Source organism: Natrix helvetica (assembly GCF_964273705.1).
Source record: "Natrix helvetica genome assembly, chromosome: 4".
Lineage (NCBI taxonomy): Eukaryota > Metazoa > Chordata > Lepidosauria > Squamata > Natricidae > Natrix > Natrix helvetica.
Genome location: NC_138550.1, coordinates 23,108,954 through 23,135,805, shown reverse-complemented (window position 1 = coordinate 23,135,805; position 26,852 = coordinate 23,108,954). Strand labels below are relative to the sequence as shown.

Sequence of the window (26,852 nt, the reverse complement as noted above, 5' to 3'; positions counted from 1 at the left end):
TGTATTACCCTGGTAAAGAGAAGGAAACACTCTGTTAAAATGTTGTAGAAAAACTTTTGTCTCTCTCTTCCTTATGTGTCCAAGAATTGGATGTACTGTATTATCTATGACTTGCCAAGGAAATGAATAGCAAAAACTATTAGACATGAACAACTATCGCATAATGCTAAATCAGGACAAAAAGCTATAAAAAATGAGGAAATACGTTATTCTTTACCACATTCCTTTTTTTCAAACTAGTTTGGTCCAGATTTAATAGTAATCAATGACAGATGAGGGACCTATAGCCTTATAGGCATTATTAGCCTTATTCTGTACTGTACCACCCATAGATAGTACAGTACAGAATATTTAGTTCCCTGCAATTCTAGAACCAAACATTAAGAGTTGTAGTGCTGCAAAACCTGAAAGTGTTATGGTTTCCTACTTGTGGGGAAAGTTTGTTGGTTACCAAATGAATGAGCTTGATTTACACCACCATAATCACAGTTTCATTCCATAATGACAAAAATTCAGTAGTAACTAGGGAGAAAAATAGAGTATGCAAGCTTTATATTCATTCATATACCACATTATGATACTAGAATGTGTGTGTGTGTGTGTGTGTGTGTGTGTGTGAGAGAGAGAGAGAGAGAGAGAGAGAGAGAGAGAGAGAGATCGGATTTTTTTCTGGGTATTTATTTACTTATTGGTAATGGTTTCTTGTGATTGAATTGCAAGACTGACTTAATTAACTAAATTCTAATATGAATGAACACACATTAAAAGAAAACCCAGTTTCTCAAGAACTCTTTGGCTAAGTTCATAAATCAGTCAGTTCATACTTCCCACCAGCTCAAGGTTGACTCAGCCTTCCATCCTTCTGAGGTTGGCAAAATTTAAGGCCCAGATTGCTGCAGGCAATATGCTGACTCTGTGAACCTTAGAGCTAAAAAAGGTTGCAAAGCACTATGAAGCACTATAATAAGTCTAAGTGCTATCAGACTGAAACATGGTTTGTTAGCCCTGGTTTATTACATAAACCATAATTGGCTGGATTCAATTTATTAAGCTAAAACCAAAACAACCACATTATGATTTACTGCCAACCTAATGACTGGGTGGAGTGGATTTAAAATTGCATGAAATAAATACTTGCCAACAAGAAGGAAGTATATAGATACATTTCAAATGGAAATAACTTGATTTCAGCTTCTGTAATGTATAAGTAGGGAATGTATCATTTCCTTAGCCTCCCAAACGGTTGGATTGGAGTCACACATTTAATTCTTAACTTGACTTAAATCATTCAATTGGAAAAGGTTGATCCACATTGGAAAGGTATTCTGTTTGCCAATGGAGCTTTGGTACTCCAAATTTAGAGTTGCAAACTGGAAAAGAGGAAATTAACTCTGCTTGCCTGTGCTTTCACTCCTTTTAATAATTCACTTCTGCACATGATATGAAAGGGAACCTGTTCAGGCATTGCCCTAGCAATTTTCTGACTGGGTTTGGGCAGTATACTCACCAGTGTACTATCATGACCTGTACTTCATGGTCATGTATACAATCCTGCCTCTCCATCCTACTAATGTAATTGCACAGCAATAGCATGGCTATTTAGGTGGCGCAGTGGCTAAGACGCTGAGCTTGACAATCAAAAAGGTCGGCAGTTCGAATCCCTAGCACCGCATAACAGCTCCTGTTACTTGTACCAGCTTCTGCCAACCTAGCAGTTTCAAAGGATGTAAAAATATGAGGAGAAAAATAGGGACCACTTTGGTGGGAAGGTAACATCATTCCGTGAGCATTCAGCATTTAGTCATGCCGGCCACATGACCACAGAGACATCTTCAGACAGCGCTGACTCTTCAGCTTTGAAACGGTTATTGAGTAAAAACATAATTACCATTATTGCACAAGAGATTTTGAATATCTTTATTCTTATCTGTTATACGGGGACCAGTTTTAATGGGTACATATGCCTTTTCAGAACGTCAGTTTTACACCTAAGCAAGACAATGGAATTTTAATGGGGAATATGTGTATTCTCCCCAATCACCCCAAATGGAAGTCAGAATGGAAACTGGCAAAAAGAATAGTTGCATTTTCACTTTACATTAAATTACATTGAATATGCTACATAGGAATATTTCACACATGCCATCACATATGTACCCTTGCCCAACTATGTGATCCAATGAATATAATATAAATGAATTTTATATGTACTCATTTCTAAAACAGCCCTTGCATGCTTGGCATTGGCAACTCCCCTTTCTTACCAATTGAATCTTTCAGCCTGCTGTGAGTGACTAAGCTTTTGAGCACTATGCATTCCCAGATGTTTAAAGTCATGACTCATATCTTAATTTTAAAGTATCAAGATCTCTCTCTCTCTCTACATTCCCCCCCCCTCACATACACACACACCACTGTTTGGAATAGGGAAGGAATATGGCAAGCCTAAAATGGATTGATGGAATAGATTGTGTGTCTTTAAAATGTTAAAAGCAAAGTAGCTGAATAAATAAAATCCAATGACATTTGACATATTTTTAAGTTTAACCAATTGAATTCTTGAAATATGTATCATATGGCTAACTTCTAATTGGTTTCCAAGTGAAATAGCAAGATGCCAAAATCATAATTTAAAACGTGGAATATTTTTTAACCATCAAAAGAGTTTCCATCTATGGAAAGAGGAGAGTTTTGTTTTTGCGAAATTTCTCAATTTCACTTCTTTCCAAAAGGATCTGTGGGTTCCTGTGAAAAAGGGGATAAGAAATGGGTCTGAAAGGTCAGAAGGGAGGAGTTGACGAAGATGCCAAATAGAGTATTCCATATGGAAGGGGATTCAGTGGGTCACTTCCAGGGGTGGGTTTCAAAAGTTCCAGCGACGGGTTCGCTGCCCCGTCGCTGGGTGGGCGTGGCCATGCTGGGGGTGGCCTAGTTGGCCTCCTGTACCACAGCAGGGGGTGTTTTTTGCCCTCCCCAGGCTCTGAAGGCTTTCTTTGAGCCTTTGCTTCCAAATACAAAAACTGCTTCCAAATACCTAATGTAACATCCCCGGGGTCATGTGATCAAAATGAGGGCAGTTGGCAACCAGCATATATTTACAACTGTTGAAGCATCCTATGGTGATGCGATTGCCATGACTTCCAACCAGCAAAATGATTCTGGGGGAAGCTGGATTTGCTTAATAATCACATGATTCATTTAACAAGGGCAGTGATTTGCTTAGCAACTGTGGCAAAAGTAGCAGTAAACTTGGGCTGGACTCACTTAACAGCTACCTCGCTTAGCAACGGAAATTCTCGTTCCAATGTAGTCATAAGTCGCTCACAGTCACCTCGAACTACAAAATGGGTGATCTATACATTTAATAAAATAAATATACAGAGCACTACCCTTAAACCCAACTTTTCTCCTATGTAAAATAATAGCACCCAGAAGTCTCAGCTACCTAAAATTATAACCAATTCCAATGGAAGAGAATATATGAAGAAAATCACTGGCCCCTGGTGCCTCTGCCAGCGAAAATGGAGCTCCAGCGAGCTTCCTTTTCCCTGGAAGATGTTGCAAGAGGCTTTCACAGCCAAAAATGGAGCTCGGGAGCCTGTTTTCACTGCCAGAGCACTTGGACCACCACAGGCACCCTCAACACAAATGATGTTGAGCTGGCCACACCCACCATGGCCATGCTCCCAGGGGTGGGCTGCTATGGGTTTGGGAGAACCCATAACCAACGTTATGGCCTGTTTGGAAAACCTCCAAATCCCACCTGACCCCTCTCACCCCATCCATCCCAGGAGTCTCCATGTGGCCCGTTTTGGATGCAGCACTGGTGGGATTCAATGTTTTTACTACCAGTTCTGTGGGCGTGGCTTGGCTTGGCGGGCATGGCAGGGGAAGGATACTGTAAAATCTCCATTCGCACCCCACTCCAGGGGAAGGTTACTGCAAAATCCACATTCCCTCCCCATCAGCTGGGACTTGGGAGGCAGAGAATAGATGGGGGCTGGGCCAATCAGAGGTGGCATTTACCGGTTCTCCAAATTACTCAAAAGTTCCGCTACCAGTTCTCCTGAGCTGGTCAGAATCTGCTGAATACTACCTCTGAAATGCAAGGTGCAAAGGCTCGGGGGGGGGGCCTCCTGGAAGGTCTCAGGAGTGCAGGAGAGGCAGTTTTCACCCTCCCCGAGGCTCGAGCAAAGCCTCTGGAGCCTGGGGAAGGTAAACAACAGGTCTCCCGGAAGTTCTGGAAGTTTGGGAATGGACCCATTTCCAGCCTCCGGAGGGCCTCCAGAGACCGGGAGGCCATCTTCGCCCTCCCATAGGGTTGAAGCCTCCGGAGCCTGGGGAGGGCAAAAACACCCCCTCCTTTGCCATGGTGCAGGAGGCCAACTAGGCCACGCCACCCAGCAACCGGGCAGAGAACCTGTTGCTGAAATTTTTGAAGCCCACCCCTGCATGCCCCTCCTTCCCCCCAAAGTCAAACGCAATGCTGATGCGGCCCTCGATGAAATTGAGTTTGACACCCCTGACATAGATGAATATTACCAATGCAAATCTAGTGGTTTCCATGCACTAACTCTGCTTTCTTTAGTTTGTTTTCTGCAACTGCATTGATGCACAATGTAGAGGGTGCCCAGTGGAAATGCCAATGAGTGATAAGGTGACAATGCAAGACATCAACTAGAGAAGACTTAGATAAGATCAGAACAAGGCTCTTGGTGTAAGGACACAATACTAAGAATGAGAGTAACTTCACCTGGCAGTCTGAACTAAACAGTGAAAATACTACTTCCTTGATATGTAACGTACTGATTCTGGTGTTCTGCTGTATCCCACTTTTTGTGAGTCACACTAGTTGACATTCAGTGAGCTAGGTTTTCAAGGTGATGTGTCAGCAGAAGCCTCGGATGGGAAAACAGAGCATTATGTGCAATGCTGGGATTCTTCAAATATCAACATGGTTTTACATAAAATGTTTCTTTTCTCCGCAAAGAGAACTCTTTTAAAAAAGGAACATTGTTGACCCACATATGCCATATCCAGCTGAAAGACTTCAGTAACAATTTCACTTGCTAAAGCAGAGGTAAGCTAACAGGATTTGTCTGTGCATTTCTGTAATGCATGGACAGGAAGCAGATCATAACAAAAATATCCGTGTTCTGTTCTCCTAGCTCGGTACTCTTGAAACTGGTTTGACTTGGGAATATTAGTGTCCAAGCATTGCTCCAGGACTGAGCAAAGGGTACATAAGGTTTATTAGATAATTAAGATGATCAGCAACACACTAATAAAGAATTCAGCAGCTTTCAGAACACCAAGCAATTTAGAAATCTACTTGTCCATACAACTTTACTAGACGTCATAAAGGCCCTTTGCTTATTTCTACAATCTTCATGTTTCACTGCCAGATCACTCTCCTGTGAGCTGTGCTGGAGATATAAACATAATATACCAAAGCTCAGTTTGCTAAGCCTTTGTGTGTAATTGCCACTGCTGTTTTTGTCACACACATTACTGTAAATGCTTCATTGCTTCCCACTCAAGTTAAATGATCGTGATGTTCTATAGTTTCTTTCCTGTCAAGAATACCATTAGTTTTATTTGTCTTAGCCATTAAAAACACATAGAGCAAACATTTGGAACATACAGCAATTCACGCTATTATAATAAAATAGATCGGGGGGGGGATTACTTTTGGTGGCTGATGGTGGTGGGGATAACAAATTGTGGCGTTAAAGGCTCCAGTAAATAGAGCAGCATTGCAGAATGGGAGGAGCTTGTCTCAGAAATAGCCAAAGTCCTTTTTTGGTGAAAGGAGCAAAAATTGGGGGGGCGTTCTTTATTTTTAAAACCTGTTCTAATTTTAGCACTGAAACAAAAATGTTCACGTTTCCTGCTTCGGCATGATATGTAAAACTGCACTGCCAATATTCAATAATCGGTAGTAAGCTGGAGGCGGCTATCCCAAGCAGTTCAAAAAGGATACAGGCTCAGTAACTGTATGGATCTCAGCATGGAGTCCCACCAACCATAGAATTTTTCATCTCTCCTCCCCCGCCCAGAAGAGAGAGGGCCACTCTTACAGAAGACAATCCAACTCGCTGTCCCGTTGCTGGGTGGGTGTGGCCTGGTTGCCCTCCTACACCATGGCAGGTGGGGTTGCCCTCCCCAGGCTCCTGAGGCTTTTGTTAAGCCTCCGGGAGGGCAAAAACGGCTTCCCCTGGAATCTGGAGGCTCTCCAAAGGCCGGAAACAGCCCATTTCTGGACTTCCGGAACCTCCAGGAGGCCAGTTTTTTGCCCTTCCCAGGCTCCGTGCAGGCCCTGCATTTACTTTGCATGATGAACAGGCCATGTGGAGACTCCTGGGAGGGGTGGGACAGAAGGGCGGGAGAGGAGGAGCCCAGAGATGGGTTCCTACCGATTCAGCCGAATAGGTAGTAACTCGGCCAGACACATGACTGTACCGGTTCTATCCTGGGTGCCACCATCTTTATTTTCTGTTCTGCACATGCACAGAACAATGTTCATTGAAAAAATGTAACCCCCCCCCTTTTAATGGTGTGCGCATGCCAGTCCCAGAGAGGTCCCAGAGATGGGCCGTTTTTCACAAAATGGAGGTGTTTTTTCCTTCCCAGCCTTCAGAAGCACTTCAGCAGGGTTGGGGGAAGGGAAAAATGCCTTCTTCCTGGGTAGTTTGCAGGCATTCTCTTGGCTCCAGAGAGGCTGGAAACACCCCCCCCCTCAAAACTTTTTGCCATTGTTTTAGTGGGCATGGCTTGGTGAGAGGGGGGTCATGTGACTGAATGACATCAAGTTGACCACACCCACTCAGTCACATGCCCATCTAGCCACACCCACCAAACTAGTAGTAGCTTTTTTTTAGAAAACCACCCCTGGCGGAGTCAGCCAGGGGTGGCATGGGGGTTTGCTGTACCGGGCAGAATCCTAACTAGAGGATTACCCGAACCCATACGAACCCCCAGCAGCGCACCCTTGTACAGGATTATGCATTCAAATCTGTCTATCTTGTTTCTTGGGGAATTACAATCTGTCTCCCCCATCAACACCCTCTCCAAAGAAACCAACCCATGCCCGGCTAAACACATTAGTGCAGGGGTGTCCAAACTTGGCAACTTTAAGACTTGTGGACTTCAACTCCCAGAATTCCCCAGCCAGCTCTGCTGGCTGGGGAATTCTGGGAGTTGAAGTCCACAAGTCTTAAAGTTGCCAAGTTTGGACACCCCTGCATTAGTGCTTCCACACTGTGGAACAGAGCATATTGAATAGCTGTTAGGGTTCTAAATTCCCTTGCAGAAATAAATCATTGTCCAAGGCAAAACATCCTTAAAGGTCCAATGTATTCTACAGGCATGTTAGCACGGCTATGGAAAATTCCAACTCTGATGTACATCCTGGAAATCCACCCAGTTGAAAGTTCATGATTTATTATTACATGGTGCTCCTGACATCAACAGGAATACAAAGAAGGGCCTTCCCATGTCTATTTGAATTGCAGAGTGGACAGAGGCTTGTTTTTTTTTAAAAAAAAGTTAAAGGGGTATAAACAGCAATTCCCTCCCGTAGTTTCAGTACTGCTACCCACACCTATTTTTGGTAATTCCCTCATAGTCTTAAAAATTCTTTCAGTTCTACGTTCTTCTTCTACGGCCCTTCATCTTTAATGTTAGCGAATACAACTGTGTTCAATAATCCAACGCAGCCTCCTAAAAGAATAACATCTATTCTTCAGTCGTGAATCATTGTGAAGTTCAAATGAATTCTGTGGGTGGATGTTCAGTTTTAACTGTGTTTTGTGTTGTGACAGGTTCTTGGAAGGCTGGGCTCGTATGATGGAAGTGTTTTATTTCAGCAGAAACCATCTCTATACCTCCACCCCTGCATCAAAGCAAACTGCTATAGAAAGACAGCTAGAAAAGGAAGTAGAGAGAGAGAGTTCCTACTGAAATCTCCAGCTAGAATAGATGCAACGAATCCCATTGACGACATGTAACCCTTCAGTGGCACACTTATTAATGAAACAGAAAAAAATCCTCCACAAATAACTATGACTCTAAATGAGGCCACTACAGCAGGGAATGAGAACCTATCTGCATGCAAAACTGCTACTGTATATTGAACATAATACTCCTATAGCTTAGCAAATGTGTTCACGGTTGCATGTAACCTATTTTTTTGTCTTCTGGGAATAAAGCTGTTGTGTTGCAGTATCAAAGAAATCCCTTTTTCTCCAAAGAACTGTCACATATACCTTTGCATCCCCCACCCTGAAATATAGACCATTGTTATTATATAGACAAAAATGTGAAATCACAGCTGCCAGTTCTGAAGCTGCTGTTGGCATAAATCAGTGGTGGGTTGCAGGCGATACGCCCTGGTACGGGCATAGCGGAGCCTGCCCGGAGCAACGGGTACCGTTCCGATACAGTGTTCCCGAGGGCCCACCCGCCCGCCCACGCTCCTTACCATGTTTTAAAGCTGTTGGCACTTCCGCGCACGTGCAAGGTGCGTACAGCACATGTGCGACGCTCCACTGAGCAGCTGGAGCGTCGCGGAGGATTGTAGAAGCATCATTTGAGGCTACAACGCATGCGCGTGCACTTCACGTATGCATGTGGGTGATGCCGGGGCCATTCCAACCGGTACAGCCGGATTCCGGTATGGAATCCGGAACCCACCACTGACGTAAATACATATCAGGTTCTTGTGGTATAGTATCTGGATAGTATAGGTGTGATTGAAGCAATGCAGCCTAATGGAAATAACAGGTGGAAATTTTATCAATTAACGATTATTTTATTAGCTGCCCACTCTAATGGACCATGTTATACAGGGGATTTTGTTGCCCAGAAGAGTTTAAATATTGAAGCTCCAATTTATTCGCATTTTAACATGTTCACTCTTCAAGGTCTTCCATAAACAATTTAATATATAATATACACCTTGGCTGAAAGGCTGGGCTTATGGAAGGCCTTACATGTTGTCACTGACTTATTAATTGGTTCAGTGGAGAGATTCAAAAATTGTTACTATTACTACCGGTTCTGTGGGCGTGGCTTGGTGGGCATGGCAGGGGAAGGATACTGCAAAATCCCCATTCCCTCCCAATCAGCTGGGACTCGGGAGGCAGAGAATAGATGGGGGCGGGGTCAGCCAGAGGTGGTATTTACCGGTTCTCAGAACTGCTCAAAATTTCCACTACCGGTTCTCCAGAACGGGTCGGAGCCTGCTGAATACCACCTCTGGATTGGTTACTTAGCAAGATGGACCCTCTTCCTCAAGAAAGCTACTTATGACCTGATTTCAAAGTGAAGACTTTGAAATAAGGCTGCACACACATCCATGCAGTCACAAACCATGCAGACCACCACATTTTGAATCAATTGACGTTTTGAGATAGTTTTCAAGGGCAGCCCCACGTACAGTGTGCTTGCAATAGTCAAGACAGGAAGTGACTGGAAAATGGGTGACTTGTGACCGGGGGTTGTTGCTCCAGGAAAGAGAGTAATTCGTGCACAAACCACAGTTGTGCAAAGGCTGTCCTGACCATGCTGCTTCCTACCCAAGGAGAAATAATGAATCCAGGAGAATTCCCAGATGATGCACTGGGTCTATCTGGGACAGTGTCACCCCATCCAAAACCAGGTATGGAAATTGTCGATGGACCAAAGAACCCAACATCCAGAGCCATTATGTTGCCCCCTCTGCTTCTCAGATGACCATGAATAAGTCTGAACAAGAACAGATTCATGTAGGAAAGTTCTTCCTCTTGTTTTGCAAGGTGCCTTTTAGGGATAAATCCCTTTTTTTCATTTTAGATAAGCAACTGAAATATTCAGAAGGACTATTAATAAAGGGAATGCATTTTTTCAAGCACTGCACAGAAATGAAATAGCTATATTTTGTGCCTTGAAAACACATTTTTGGGCTAGGCCCTGGACTTCTCTTTACTTCACAGAATCATAGTGTTAGGCAGGAACCCTAGAGGTCTTCTAGTCCAGCCTCTTGATGATTGAAACCTTCCCCTGATCATCTTCAGGTGTTTTGTGTGAGTGCATTAGTTCCACCCAGCACAACCAAGGTTTAGGAGAGTTAGGAATTGTAAGGTAAAATCAGAAAAAACCAAGATCACATCTAATTAGAAGTTCATAAAAAGCATAAAAGGAAACCTCAAAGCACATTTTCAAATGAATTTGCAATGCTGGTCCATCCTTTTCCACACCAGCTGGCTGAAATGAGAGACCATCTTCTTTTATTCTCAGCTAAAAGCGCTTTCTTTTTCAGTATCAGCAGGTGGATAAGCAGAAAAGATAAATTGTTCCACAGCAGAACACGAGAAATGAAAACAGCCTAATATTCTCTTGCCTCAGGCCATAGTAATGCTGTCCCCCATTTCAGGAAGAAGAAAGTATGGGGCAACCCAAATTGTTTAAAATATTAAAGCTATGTGCTTCTGTGTACATACACACATACAATGAATGCAGTGGTTGGATGCAACCGGTTTAACAACCGGTTTGGTGAATGCACATGTACGCTTTGCACAAGCGCCTTATGCAGGATTTGAGTACATGTGCAGCATTCAAAACCTGCCCATTTTAAGCTTTAAATCTTGCCTTCTATATCAGCGCGAGTAAAACAGCTGAGCTAAAAACAGGGAAATATAGGACAGGAAAGAGCAGGGGACAGTGGGTGGGGCCAAATGCTCACTGGAACGACCGGTTCGCCCGAACTGGTCCAAACTGGCTGAATCCCAACCCTGACTGAATATCATAACCAGGTAATTGGCATTGTATACAGGAACATCTACACAGAATGATCTAGTCCCTGTCAAATCCAGATGGGAGATTTCAGAGGTGGTCATGGAGAATAACAGGGCTGAGAATCTGTGGGACTTCCAGACCCAAATGGATAGGCAGGTACTGGTCAATCAACCAGGCATTGTAGTAGTAGACAAGGACCAGAAGACAGCAGTGATGATAGATGTAGTAATACCAAGTGACATCAGGAAGGAGTAGGAGAAGTTGGAGAACTACCAGGGCCTGAAGGAGGAACTAGAAAGGATGTGGAAAGTAGAGGCCAAAATAGTCTTAGTAGTGATGGGAGCACTCAAGGCTAGGACTCCTAAGCTGGTAGAGTGGCTTCAACAGATCCAAGGAATAACACCAGAGCTCTTGTTCAGAAGAATGCAGTGCTAGGAACAGCTAAGATACTGCACCAAACCTTCCAACTCCCATGCTTCTGGTAGAGGACCTGAGCTTCAGGAAGACACATATCACCCATAAAGGTGAGAAGGGAGGCATGGAAGGAGACAGACAGACAGACAGACAGACACGCAATTCCACTGTGACATAAACAGTGCTTAAACCTTTTCTTTACATGCATTAGTGAGAGACTGAATGGTCCAATAGTAGGGGCTCCTATAATGACCTGTGACCAATTACTTGAATAATAATGGACAAAAATAGTTGCTCAAAAGATTAAAAAAAATATTTAACTGTTGCAAGCACCAATCTCCATCATGCCTTCATGTCATCCTGCATTGTCTTTCAGTTCTGTGTAGTCTTTGGATGCTCATCTAATGTTATGAATAGACTCCAGTGCCTGAGGAATTTGCCTGCCCCACTTTAAACACTTCTGAGTGATAATTGTAACATCTGGCCACCAGAGGTCAATATCTTTCCATAGGAAAGTGGGTAACAATGTACATTATTTAGCCCTTTTAAAATACTGGAGTCTTCAAGCCAATATTTTGGATAGTTGAATAACGTTTAATGTTTTCTTTATGCCTTTGAGTCAGTTTTGACATCTAGCAACCATATTATAGACAGGTCCTTGCAGTTTCTGGGAAATATTTTTAGGAGTACTTGGCTGCTCCTACTCCTTCCCAGTGCTAGGAGGGAGCAACTGGGTCGTTGTCACCCAGTAGGCTTTGTGCCTTTGGTTGAAGACTGAATTAAAATTCCATGCCTTTAACCACTGTACCAAACAGCCTCTGTAGTAGTACTAACCGAAATCAAATTATGACCAGGCATAACAAGCACTACGTGATCACAAAACTAAGATTAGTAAAGAATGCTTAGCTTACATTATGAGCCATGGTGGCACAGTGGTTAGAATGCAGCATTTCAAGCTAACTCTGCCCACTGCCAGGAGTTCGATCCTTACTGGCTCAAGACTGACTTAGCCTTCCATCTTTCCGAGATCAGTAAAACAAGGAACCAGATTGTTGGGGGCAACTTGTTGACTCTGTAAACCACTTAGAAAGGGCTGTAAAGCACTGTGAAGCGGTATATAAGTCTAAGTGCTATTACATTAACAAACATGCATTTGGGGGTGGGGTGGGGGGAAATGATTCAGGTCTTACAATACGTTAACTTATGATCATTTTTTTGTGTTTTGTGTATTCAATTCCCCAATTGGAACATTCTTGCCTAGGTAGGAATAAAGTTCAATTTAATTAAATAGGCATGATTCATTTATTTTTTCAGGAGAATGAGGCATACAGTAAGTCTAACTCCCACTGAAATATTATAATAGAAAGAATGTTTTAGAATGATTGTATATCGACCTCTGGATTTACGCATCTTGCAGTGCATAATTAGGTGGTTAAAACAGTTTAATGAATATTACAGTTTAGGATTTCTATCTAAAAAAAAATGAAGAGCAACATTAACTAATATTAACAAGAAATTAATTACTATGCAACAGCTCCTACACCATAATCCCATTAGGTGAAATCAAATGAAAATTTAAGTACCTTCTAGAATTTAAAAAGAAAAGATTAAATGTAAGCTTTATTAAGTTAATACTTTTATATAACTCAAGACAGATATGCAAAGACTAAATATCTAAATTGTAAACTTAGATCACTCGTGTTAATTTACATTTTATTGATCAAATATTGAAAAGAGATTAAAAAAGATTTTCAGTTTAGAAAGCAAACAAGTAAATCATGTAAATATGTAGTATTTTTAACAAATAACTTACTCAGTAGTTTAGAAATAGTTTAGAAAGAATTACTCAACGGTTTAGAAATCATTCAAAATACAACTATTTTGCTTCTAAAGTATACTGTAATAAATCTATAATAAAAGAAACTTTAGTACCAGAAACATTTTCTTTAACAATAATTTCATTACTTGACAATAACTAAGGAAAAACAGCCCCAGGCTTATCTTGCATCCCTACATTTCTTCAACCAAAGGAACATGTTTTCTCCTGTCCATTACTAACATTGTGTCAGGCCTGGAAGCCATCTTTTGCATTGGGTCTACAGGCCTGCCACATTAATGCTGTGGGAAACTGGGAGGAGGGATTACATGGAGTATGGGAGATATAGTCAAAATAACACTCCTTTCTCCGAGGGTCTACTTTTGTTAGGGGTGTTACTTGGAACCCTGACACATTGTGTGATACAGATTACACATGATGTACTGTATATATGAGATACATCAGGATCCAATGAATGCATAGGCGATAAATCCATCATTATTCTAAATATCAGAGTGCCAAAGTATGGGAAGCAATAGTCACCACTAGCAAACCAAAGTTATGTGTCAGGGTTCAGCATATTATGTAGAAGCAAAGAAAATGTTAATTATATTCATAGATGAGAAGTCACTCCTCAGCTTTCTAGAATTCAGGAGTTTGGAATTCTGGGAAACCAAAGAATTCACTACCAGATAAGACCATCTTCAAGATCATGGATGCTCACATCCTTTTTGTATAGTTTATTTTCACAAGCAAGGACAAGAGCTGATTATTTCCATATTTCAAACCTAAATCTTCATTAAAGATCTATGAGCAAATTCAAGATTTTTTTTAAGTGACTACTCTGCTCATTCTATTCAGTATGGAGAGGTTTAATGTTTTAATGAGAATTACTGTTTTTTCCGAGTATAAGATGCATCTTTCCCCCCCCCTCAAAAAGAGGTGAAAATCTGGGTGCGTCTTATACACTGAATGCAGCATTTTTGGCCTCCCGAAACCCTGCCCCCTTCACAAAAATGTGCAGAGGGTTTGGGAGGCCTACAAAGTGCTCCTGGGGGCTGGGGAGGGCAAAAATGAGCCAAAAACGGGGCCGTTTTTGGCTTGTTCTCCCCCAACCCCCAGGAGCACTCTACAAGCCTCCTAAAGGCTATGCATGCCCTTTTGGGGGGCAAAAAATGGGCCTGTTTTCACAAAAAAGAGGCTGTTTTTTGCTCATTTTTGCCTCCCCCCCGCCCCTAGGAGCACTTTGCAGGCTTCTCAAAATCTCTGCACGCCCCGTTTTTCACAAAAACTGAGGTGTGCAGAGGGTTTTGGAGGCCTGCAGAGTGCAAAAACTTTTGTTTAGAATTTACCTCTGCAAAATCTTGGGGCATCTTAACAGTAGTTGAAGTATGAAGGTACTATTTTTAGTACCTTGAAATGCTTGTTTTTATTATTAAATAAAATTCCATTAATGCATTTTGTTATTATTATCTATTTATGATACCAAATTTACCAGGTAGTTCTCACAGATCAAAAAGGACAGGAGCAACTCCGCCACTAGATACAATCACAAAGTGAAAAATCGAGTTGCTTCTTGCAAGGTTGGCAGCCACACAACTGTGATTAATAAATAGATAAAAATGAAAATAACGTGATTGTGCCCAATGCACAATGGCAGTTCTAGCTGAAGTAATTAACAAATCACCCATAGTTGTTAAATGCAATGTCACGTGACTACAACTTGCAACTTCTTGCCAGCTTCCACACTGACTTTGCTTGTCAGAAGACAGCTAACTGTGGGATGCTTTGACTATTATAAAGTTGCCATGAACCCAAATTGCAATTGCATAATCGCAACGATGTTGTGACAGCCAGAATTCTGAGTACCAGTTGAAATTCTCCTTTTTCAGCACAACTTGTAATTTTGAACAGCCACTGAATGAGCAATTGGCAAGTGAAGAACTGTCTGTATTTGGTCAAGTTGTTTCTGCAGTTATGGACAAAACAATGGGTAAAATGAAAAGTGAATTGCATCTCACTGAGATCTACAGAACACACAATGTTGAAAACATTAATGTCGTAACATCTCCTATTTAAAGAAATATTTTTTGGGGGGAAGGTGGGGTAAAGGCAAGAGGGCAAACGGAAACAGAGATGCCAAGTGCATTTTTTAAATAAAGATTTCTTAAATAAATAAATACATCTGGAAAGAACAAGCAACCAAGTGGAGCTTGTGCAACAGAGTTGTTACATGAGCTCCTGTAGGGGCCCTACAACTGTTTGTGCCACTGCATTTTGTGCCAGCTGAAGTTTCCAAATATTCTTCAAGGGTAGCCTCATGCCAAGCACATTGCAGTAATCCAAGGCGGAGCGCAGGGCTTCATAATCCAGGAAAGGACACAAGTAGTATACAATAGAGTGCCAAGCCCTGAGCAACTCCACAAAGGAAGAGAAGTGAGCTGGATTTCTCACTCCCTAGCAATATCGATTGAGATCGACCTTGGGGAAGAGTGTTGAAACCAACACAATACCATGCCATTGAGATGGCCTCCAACAGCACAGGCAGGGAGGTCATTATGCAGCAGGAAGATTGGTACAGGAGCAACAATCTCATGGTCCCATCCCATGATCCCTTTCAAGACAGGGTCTTATATCTAGAAACCTGTGGAGCAGGTCCCCTAATGGCCAAAAGAGATTCTCAGAGGATTATTACCACTCCACTTCATCTACCCTGGGGTCTTGACAGAGCCAAAACCCTAAATCCAGCTGGACATATCTCCAAGATGGAAACTCCCTTTTCGGGAGTCTGCCAGGTTTTGAGGATGAATACCAAATCAGTCTGCTCTTCTCCAACGAGGGCATAAATAAAGGATGCCTCATTATTAACTGACCTGGCATATTATACTTGCCATATATACCATGTCTTGCTTTCTTTAGGCAAATAAGTAATGATAGGAGCAAGAGAATTAACAACACTAAAAAAACAGACCCAAGATAAACCAATCGTTCTTTTGATGTTCAGTCCCTTATCTCTGGATTGTTACATGTTCAAGCCTGAGATTTAGTAACTGAAAATTGGTGGCAGTTTACCTACTACAAAAGAGGTTTAGCAGCAGATGTCCCTTTGTTCTGCCCGCTATAATAAAACTATAGGTAAAGTGGCACCCAATGAGGAAAGGGCATTTTCTGGGCACTGCTAACTCCCACTCCCTCAAAAAATGATAGCACCGTTTCATAGAAACAAAAATTTGGAAGCAACAATAAAATTGTGAATTCTAGTCCTGCCATAGACATAGAAGGTAAATCCCATTCTGTTTTCAACCCTGAATAATTTCAAAGGAATTGAAAAGTATAAAGTAAATTAAGGTAGACTTGAAATGTAAATAGAAACTGCCATTTTTAAAATGCCAACTCCAGTTCACTTTTAGAGGCTGGCCAAAGGCATTATGTGTCTACCTTATATGTAATATAAGCAGCCCTTTAAATAACACGTGAGAAGTAAGAAAATGTATATGAATCAATTTGGAACATACATTTCAATAAGTAGGGATGTATTTGGATGAGGAAACCAATCATAAACGGTCCATTAACACATAGTAAGGGGGCAAGAGGAGCCTGGGTAGTTAATCGATTTTATATTTGGAGCCCAACTATTCATAAATATATCTATAAATTCAATTACATTATTCACTGAACCATAAGGTCAATATGCTCAGCATAAACTGGGTGAATTTAAAAAATAGATTATGAAAGCTGAATCAAATTAGCAAGGAGGAAAGGCATTGGGCATTCCACAATATTGTGCAAAATCATTCATATTCATTCTGTATCGCCCTTCCAGTTGATTTTGCATGGCTGTAGTTTTTATGCTGATGTCGACCTACTTCTGCTTATATGCTATTTGAATAGATCCAAATCCAGAATATTTGGAAACATAATTATAATGAACACAAACTCATTCAAAAGATTCTGGCAATAACATAGTTGAGAGTTTTTTTAAATAAAGAAGTAATTAGCTGCTAGCAGTTTTTGCATGTTAATGATGGTGAGTCAAAATGGGAAAATCAACGACAATTTGTTGCTTAAAGATATTACTTTGCCATAGTAAAGGAATTGCTTATAATATTCAAATAGTAAAAACAATTATACATATTTATGGTAAAGAAAAACTGCTTCGCTGCAATTAATGCAGCAAAAACTGAAAATAAAAGTTCATTTTTTTCAATCTGCAGAAACACTACGATCGGAAGCAATGTTTCTTCACCTTGGCAACTTTAAGATGTCAGGACTTTAATTCCCAGAATACCCCAGCTACCATCTGGGGAATTCTGGCCATTGAAGTCCAGACGTCTTAAATTCACAAAGTTGAGAAACACTGGATCTAAAGCAATTAAATTAGATCAACCTGAACCTCACCAAGGAAGCCTACTTGTTCTATTATATACCAGTACCGCCAGGGTAGTCTATAAATGATTTTCTAGGTCAGTTCACTGGAATACATTGGTGCCGCACACCCATTTTCAGTCTGACCAGTCATTTTCGTCACATTCTGATTCATCATCTGAATCGCTGTATTCCACCGCAATCCGCCGAGAAAGAATTGTGGCCACATCATTTCCAACTGGCTCACGCTTGGCCTCCTGTTCACGCTGTTCCTGGACTTTTTTCAGCTGGATTCCTGAGACAAGCAAAGAAAAGTGACTTTTTGTGCTCTTTTTGTCCCTTAAAAAGCTTACAAATACACAGGACTGAATCATTCATGGAAATATACCAGAATTATCATAATTAGTACATCATAGCCTTTCCAAGCATGAAAATATTTTTTTTTTAAAATCAGTCAAATGTCCCTATTGATGACTTGCTTATTTAAAGCCAATGACTTATTTCATACGATAAAAGCTTCAACAAGGGCAATGTCTATATCAGTGATGGCGAACCTATGGCACGCGTGCCACAGGTGGCACGCGGAGCCATTTGTCAGGGCACGCGAGGCACTGCCCTGTCAGCTGGCCAGCGCGCATGCGCGTGCTAGCCAGCTGAGTTCACCGTTTTTAAAAGCCATTTTTTCGCCCTCCCCAGGCTCCAGAGGCCTTATAGGAGCCTGGGGAGGGCAAAAAGAGCCTCCCCGCCCCCCCGGAGACTTCAGGGACCGTCCGGAAGCGTCCCTGAAGCCTTCGGAACGCTTAAAATGACCCTCCGAGCAAACCGGAAGTGACTTCCGGTTTGCTCGGAGGGTCATTTTAAACGCTCCGAAGGCGTCAGGGAACCCTCTGGACCATCCCTGAAGCCTTCGGAACGCTTAAAACGACCGTCCAAGCAAACAGGAAGTCACTTCCGGTTTGCTCGGAGGGTCGTTTTGAGTGCTCCAAAGGCATCAGGGAAGCCTCCGGACGGTCCCTGAAGCCTCCGGGGGGGGACGGGGTAGGCTCTTTTCGCCCTCCCCAGGCTCCTATAAAGCCTCTGGAGCCTGGGGAGGGTGAAAAAAGCATGTAAAAATGGGGGTGTTGCACCTGTTGTCCGTGCATGCGCACTGGGGGTGCCGCACATTGCATTATGGGTGAGGCATGCCCGCACATGACCCCCCTGCGCTCCTCCCACTTGTGGCACGCGAGCCAAAAAAGGTTAGCCATCGCTGGTCTATATCTTTAGAGAGTATTTTTCTAATAAGGATGTGTGGTATAAACAGCTCATCATCCAACGGAATATTATTCTTTGTGGATAGGGTAATTATCTATTCCCGTGATGGAGAAAAGGTGGCACGTGGAACCATTTGTCAGGGCACACGAGGTGATGCCATGTCAGCTTGCCAGCACGCATGTGCCTTCTTTTGAGGCCATTTTTGCCCTCCAGAGGCTTCCCTGAAGCCTCCAAAACGCAAAAACCCATTCCTACAGGCAACCTGGAAGTTTGGGAATGGACTTCTGGTTTCGTCGTAGGGCCGATTTTCGACCTCCGGAGCCTTCAGGGGCCTTCAAGAGACTCCCCTAAAGGCTCCGGAAGGCAAAAAACGGTCCTACGAACAAACCAGAAGTCACCATTCTCAAACTTCCGGGTTCCCTGAAGATCCATTTTTTGCCCTCCGGAGGCTTCAGGGAAGCTCCTAGAAATCCTCTGGAGCCTGGGGAAGGTGAAAAAACTGCGGCAAAAATGGGGGAGGGGGGTTCGCTGATCGCGCACATGCGCCCACACTGCAGGGGGGAAGGCATAGCATTATGGGTATGGTACGCTGGCGCACGACCCCCCTGTGCTCCCCTCGCTTTTGGCATAGCAGCCAAAAATGGTTTGCCATCACTGATCTATTCCCATTTAGGACTTAAAATATCTATTTCCTAATATCTATTTACATAAAAATCTATATTGTTTATATGCTTTTTGATACTTTCAGATGTTTTTAAATACATAATTACACGCTCAGGTCTATCCAAGAAAGGTTATAGTGTCCATGCATGTGCATACACCCAACTTCCTTCACTTATACCCATCATATATTTTGTGTCTCCCCGTCTCCCCTGGGCTCTCCTAAATCTCAGGGACCTTACCTATGTATAGGCTGCAGGGACCACTTTTTCTCCTCACTGGGAGAGAAAAGAAAGCACCCTATCTCCCTCGTTCCTTGCTAAGAAGCAAATTAACATCACTGCCTTTTTGCAAGATGACAGCAAAACAGAAAAACTGACTTGCTGGTGGATGTAACAAAAGAGTTACTACTAGGAAAGAGCTGCAGGAGAGGAAGAAGCAAGTTTCCCTTCTGCTTCAAATGAGCCTCCTAAGCTATTCCTTAGTAATATGTTGACCTAAACCTTCATCATTTACCAGTCAGGCTGTCCAAATGGTACAGTCCACGAGGGACAAATTTAATACATCTGGAAGATACCATGTTGAGAAAGATTGGGCAAGCATTTAAAAGCAGTTCAAGAGCAACCACACCACACCTCTGTGGCTGATGATTGTTCATCAAAAGAAAACAATAAATGCAACCGAAAACAAGATAGCTGAGATACAGCTTTCAGCCTAGAGAACACATGTGGAACAGAGATCTTACATCAGTGATGGTTAACATTTTTGGTGCCGAGTACCCAAAGCATGTGTGTGTGTGTGTGAATGCGTGCCAGAACCCCCCAAATGCAATGCATGCCTCCCCCATTTTTGGCTTCCTTGTTAGTGCAGGCCTTCCAGGCCCAAAATGGGGTGCAGTGTGACCTCATGCTGTGCCCCCACACCCTGTTCTGGCTTCTAGATTGGTGCAAGAGGCCTTCCAGGCCCAAAATGGAGCACGGGGTGGCCTCGTGCTGTGTCCCCGTGCCCCATTTTGGCTCCCTGGTTGGAAACAGAAGGCCTTCCAGACCCAAAATGGGGCCTGGGGGGTACGCGCATGGGCGCAACCCCCAAAACGCAATTTGAGTGCCCACTATGCATGCACCCCACCCTCCCTACATATATATGTGTGTCCCCCACATGCCCCCCCTCGCATGTGCAGCAGAGACCCCAAGACAAGCTGGCTGGCGGTGGGCTGGGGCAGAGAGGGCTCTGCATGCCACCTGGACCATCATGGTCTTACATCATGCAAGCACTGAACACCCAAAGCCTGTGATATTTAAAATCACAGGTCACGTTTTGGAAGTCTTACCCATCCGAATAGCAGCAAGAAGATCACTTCGAGCCCCACTGATGGGTGACTTGATAGACTCCTGCATTTTAACCTCAGCTACTGCAGGAGTGTGCAATGGAGATGATGAGAGAGAAGATCCTGCAGGAGGGCCTGGAGGAAGAGGAGGTGGGCCAGGAGGAGCAGGAGCTGTAACAATATGCCCGGAAGGAGGAAGATGAAGAGTGCCAGAATACAGTGTACCAGCCATTAGTCGAGAATGGGTAGGTAGCACAGGCATTTGTAGAGGACTAACAAAAGCAGTCTGTGCAGAAGGAATCATAAGCGGTGATGCAGGGTCTGGGCCTCCGGAAGAATTGTAATAATCCATCATCTGAGCTGCGATCATTCTATGCATAAAACAGAACAAAATACTTGTTAGTTGAAATATCAATTAAGTACGCAACGTAACAATCAATTAATTCATATTCTATTTGATTTGAACTTGAAAAAGTTTGTTTGGGAACGAACTTCTGATTGGGCCATTGGGACCCTCCCCACCCTCCAGAGGTTTTCGTAGAGCCTGGGGAGGGTGAAAAATTGCTCCAATGACCCAACCGGAAGTTCGGAAACAATCCGTCTCCAGATTCTGGGGGGGGCGGGGGAGGTGTTGTGTGTGCATATGCAAGGGGGGGGGGTCTCATGCACGCATGCACAGGTCGGCATGCACACATGCGGACGCAATTTTGGCACACTGTAAGAAAAAGGTTCACCATCACTGTACTAGAACATTTATTTACAGCACCAATATTGTCCACGTTGGCTTTTATTTAATCAGGAAGGTATAAATGATTCAGGCAGAGGTTTATCCTCCAAGCTTGCTGCTTGGCTCCCAAATGCTTCATTACCAAACTATAAACAAACAAGGCACTTCACCTCAAATCCTGTTGAAGATGTTACCAAGTTTGGTAATGAAACATCGGGGAGTCAAGCAGCAAGCTCGGAGGACCTGATCTCGGCCTGAATCTGCAACCCAAGCTACGAATATTCTCTACAATTTCTAAGGCACAAATGATTTAGAACAAATTACACACAGTTTTCCAGTCTCAACATAATTTCCCCCATATTAATCTTTATCTCAACAGTTTTAACAGTATCACCAGGAAGTAGCAACTTTCCTATTTTGCTTTATTTAAGAATATGAACCTCCGAGTATGGTTAGCAACATGCAGTTCCGCATACAATTCACACACCAATGATATTTTGAACATAGAGCCACAGTGGCAGCGTAGTGGTTAGAATTCAGAACTGCAGGCTACTTCTGCTGACTGCCAGCTGCCAGAAGTTCGGCAATTCATTTCTCACAGGCTCAAGGTTGACTCAGTCTTCCATCCTTCCGAGGCAGTAAAATGAGAACCAGGATTGTGGGGGGCAACATGTTGACTCTGTAAACCTCTTAGAGAGGGCTGCAAAGCACTGTGAAGCGATATATAAGTCTAAGTGCTATTGCTATTCATCATGAGCAAAGCTTGTCCCTGTCTGAGACTATCCTGTTTGCTCTTCATCATCCAGAAGCTGTTTCTATGGAACTCTTGACGAGCAGGAGAAAAATGTTTTAAAGAGTTAGGTTCCATCAAGTCAGCCACTTATGATTGGACAGATGCTTGCCATCTCAGCCTGTCCTCCAGGTATTAAACACAGTAATTTCAAAACTGTTGCAGTAATATATTTGATCCCAATTAAGCATCTGATTCATTGTCTTCATGTTCTATTCCTTACAGAGAAATTTTTGTAGTCATTCATCTAGTTGCATCATATGTTTAGCATATATTTATGTTCGCTGACCATTGTATAACACAGGGGTCCCCAACTCCCAGGCAGTGGCCTACTATTGGGCCCTGAGCTGTTCAGAACTGGGCTGCCCACAGCAGGGTGGGAGCATGCGCGCGCACATCCCACTTGTGCAAGCAGTGGGTGAGCACATGCATTCCATTTGTGTGAGTAGCAGGCACGTCTGCCCACCGCTTGCACAAATGGAGCTGCACATGCACTTGGCCACTGCTCGTGCAGAACCACCTGTCTCTCCCTCCTCTCCACCAGTCCGCAAAGCCAGAAACGTTGGGGAACCCTGGTCTAACATGAGGTCAAAACTAGCTATTTACCCATAATCTGCTGGTATCAATGTAACAGTGCCCAGAGCACCATCTAAGATTTGGGGTGGGGGTGGAGGTGGTTCTTGAGGCCTATTCAAAGTAGCATGTTGCGCTGTAGTAGAAGATAACCTATATTCATGTTCAAGGCCCTGTTTTGCAAGCATAAACTGAGCGCCATCCCCTGTTCCACATGAAGGCACATAGCAAAGTTGATGATGAAGTGCATGATTTGGAGTAGCAGGATATGAATAACTGGTAATATCCGAAACGTGGGATCTGAAATTAGAAACAAGAATAAGGGGAGCCATGAACAAAATATAGTTAAACTCACTCAATTTAAAAGATTATCTATTTGACATTTCACAGTTTGTTAGTAGGTGAGATTAGTACAACATTAAATATTAATGCAACATTAAAATGTAAGCCACATCCACAAAACAACTTTACTCTAATTTTCAAATTATAGGGTATACATTCCAACACATATCAAGGAAGACAGACAAGCCACATTACCAAGAAAAAAAAAATCAAAAGATGAAAGTAAAACTATCAAGGCAGATTATTGCATTTTATCAAAATCAAACCCAATCCAAAATGTTAATTTTTTCCTGGGATTTTTTTTTGCATAAAAGTAACTTTATCTAATGAGAGCGAGAGAGAACTGTTAGCTGGTCACAAAGCTTGGAAAACAGCAAACCTTTTAGTACTTAGTAGTTAAGACCAAGCAGCAATTGTCCTTGCATCCTTATGCTGCAGAGAAGTTAAATTAGCAAAACAAATTATGCCATATTGTCCTTTGGTTAAAAAAAAAGTGAAACAGATGCTCATCATCTTATTCAGATGGAAAGCCAGGGAGTTAACAAAGCACTTTCAATAAAACAAAAAGACAAACCCTTTGGGCATCTGGGACTCTTTTGTGCCTCCTGCCTGCTCTTGTTTCTGTATGTCACTTATGAACTCAATGCCCATTTTCTTTCTCTCCCACTCTTCTTTCCTGGTCCTTACTTTTCTCACATTAACTTGATGATGCAGGCTTGAATTCAGCTTGTGCCTCTCTCTCTGAATCATAATGGGCACAATATAAATCATAACAAAAAGGGATTACATACAGGATGGAAAGATGAGAATTTCATATGCCAAGAGTTACATTAGATGGGCATATGTTATATTTTTTAAATATTTTTTTTAAAAAGCTGTTTTGAACCTAGGTGTATTTATTTTAATGGAACTGTTGCTTACAGCCATCAGTTTACAACAAAGCAAGGCAATTTTTTTATTTTGCCAAGCAACAAATAAATACAGTCAGAAAAAAAGACATTGGCCAAAAAGGCTTGAAAAGATGTGAATTGGCTAAGATAACAGAATCAGTAGGATTATAAAAGAACGGTAGAAAAAGGTGACTGTTTCAGATGGAGAGATCAGAATTTGTTATCAGAATATCACACAAAATATTAGACTGAAAAATATCTTCTTAATGCAGACAAAACAACATATTGGCTAGAAATTCTGGAAATATTTACAAAAAGAACATTTGTTTTAAAACTTGATCATGCAATAGTTAGTTACAAAAACCTCTGCCTTTATATGCCCAAGCTTTAAAATGAATACAACATGACATAAGCAAGCCACAACAGATGTTAATGGAACAGTGAAATTTGTGGGCTGCTGCACTATTCGTTATATTTGTTGTTTTCTTCAAACCAAGTAGAAGAACAAAAATGAAATAATGCCTGACCAATCTAATTTAAACACTGTATTCAGGGGTGAGCTGTTGTAGTTTGCATGGGTTCGGGCAATCCTCTAACTAAGGAGCTGCCCAGTTTTGCAAACCTGCAAATCCCACCCCTGGCAGCCCCATCCCCATCCCTCCTTTCCCAGGAGTCTCCACGCAGCCCATTTGGGATGCCAGGTAAGTACAAAGCCAGCACAGAGGCTTGGGGAGGAGAAAACAGGTCTCCAGAAGGCTGGAAACGGCCATTTTCGCCCTCTCGGAGGCTTGAAGAAAGCCTCCAGACCCTGGGGAAGGCGAAAATGCCCCCCCATCCGTGGCGCAGGAGGCCGACTAGGCCACACACCCCCATGGCCACGCCCACCCAGAAACCGGGCAGAGAACCCCTTGCTAAAAATTTTGAAACTCACCTCTAACTGTACTTGAGCATAGAGTCCTCTGGCTTAGTTCAAAAGCAACAGATACAGAGATTTGATATCTCGTGAATTTTTTTTAACACTTCAGCTTTAAGCACACAGTGCCTGAGACATTTCCTGTCCCAGATTTCTATGGGTTGTTTTTTTTTTGCTACAATCGGCTGTTGCAAAAAATAATAATAAAAAAAAAGTCTTCATAGTTAATTTAATTTAGAAAAACGCAGACACCAAATTGCCAAAATCATCCAAACTGGAAAAAGAAAGATATACCTCTCTTATATTGGTAGTCCACGACTTACGACTACAATTGAGCCCAGAATTTATGTTACCACATGAAAAAAATGGTTAAATGAATTTTGTCTCATTTTATGACTTTACTTGCCACATTTGTTAAGTGAATCACAGCAGTTGTTAAATCAGATTGTTAAGTGAATATGGCTTCACCATTGACTTTGTTTGTCAGAAGGACACAAAAGATCGTCACCTAACCCCGGGACACTGCAACGGTCATAAATGCGAGTCAGTTGTCAAGCATCCGAATGTAAATCACGTGACCATAGGGATGCTACAACTGTCGTAAGTGTGAAAAATGGTCATCAATCACTTTTTTCAGTGCCGTTGTTACGTTTGAACGATCACGAAATGAACTTGACTATCTGTGCAAGTGGAAGTTACGAATCTGCAACAGATGAAGGATACTAAGCACCACTGAATATATAAATCTTATTATCAACAGACCTAGTTTCGGGGGACAGAGACCCTTCAGAAGATGCTCCAGAGTAAATATTCTGAGACAACCTGTTGTCTGGTCTAAGTTCTTTGTCATAGGCCATCATATTCCACTCTTGGCGCCTGTTCCTTGCTTTTCTAACTTTTTTCACCTCACGAGTTGTGCCATCTACACGTTTTTGATCCTGATATAATATAAAAAAGCGATGAAGCATGCAAAAGAGAGAAACAAGGAAAGAGCAAGTTTAATTCTGTTAAGAATATGAAAATATGATGCGCAGGTGAGCCAAGCATAATCAAAGCATATATTAGATTCCATTGGTTAAATTTATATAAACAAATTATCAGCTATGTTTCAACATTTATAGGATATGGACATCTGATGGTCCCATATTCATTTTTTTCTCTCCAATAAAATGATTTTCATGCTATAGTATGCAAAACTTCCTCTATATGATCTAGTCAAAGCAATCTAACTAACAAATCAATAGTTTTTCAATACATCACATTAAGTAACTTGAAAATATTTTCTCATTACATGCTGTGAGTCAGTACCAATGTACCTACAAATAGCCTTTTGTTGGGTTGTCTTCCAGCTGCACATTAAGCTTATTCAACTTTTAATTTTGTTCTTCAAATGAAGCATGTATTTATTCTGAAGCAAGCTGATTTCCACTTTTCCTAAGACTGAGCCAGGCGGTTTGGTTTTGTTTCTCTCAAAGCATTTCTCATGTTAACTGATTAGATATTTGTTCAATAGTTTAAGGATTTGGATGGTGTAAGCCAAATCAAATGAGAGTTTTTGAAGTTTGGATGCATATAGCTTTCAAGAATAGGCTGTCTATGTTTGGAGACCATGTTTAGAACTGGCAACTTAATTGTTAAGCGAAGCAGTCACTAAGTACTACCAAGACTGTGCTTTACAATCTTACTGCAGCTTTCATTTGCTTTACAGATCTGCAAAGGTGTTGTGGCCTGCCAGTGGCCAGCAGAGCTGGCAGCAGATTCGGATAGTGAGGAGGTTGGGGAGGAACACGGGGCAGTCCTGGAGTCTGGGGAAGGCTCTGACGAGTGCTCTGCGTTGGAGGCAGAGATGGGACCAGGGCTGTCTGGAAGTTATCAGCTGCCTTCGGAATCAGACATCAATGAGACAGATGAACAGCTGGAGCCTGTTCCCAGTATGTGCATGCACAGAGTTGACAGATGAAGGGAACAGCTAAGGAACAAGGGTTGACTTGGGAGTAAGGCCACA

The 26,852-nt window shown here is 42.3% G+C and overlaps 1 protein-coding gene across 6 annotated transcripts in view; it reads right to left on the bottom strand.

The window, feature by feature from the left end:
• Window positions 1-15,898: 15,898 nt before the first annotated feature.
• Window positions 15,899-26,852, bottom strand: part of WASF3 (WASP family member 3) — a 37,922-nt gene continuing 26,968 nt past the window's right edge. For all 6 annotated transcript variants that reach the window (XM_081952641.1, XM_081952643.1, XM_081952642.1 and 3 more), the window contains exons 6-9: window positions 25,610-25,785; window positions 22,736-23,002; window positions 20,616-20,983; window positions 15,899-17,666 (exon numbers count right to left, since the gene is read on the bottom strand). In XM_081952641.1, the coding sequence (XP_081808767.1) occupies window positions 17,509-17,666; window positions 20,616-20,983; window positions 22,736-23,002; window positions 25,610-25,785 (969 nt within the window). In that variant the 3' untranslated portion in view covers window positions 15,899-17,508. The remainder of the gene's footprint in view (window positions 17,667-20,615; window positions 20,984-22,735; window positions 23,003-25,609; window positions 25,786-26,852) is intronic.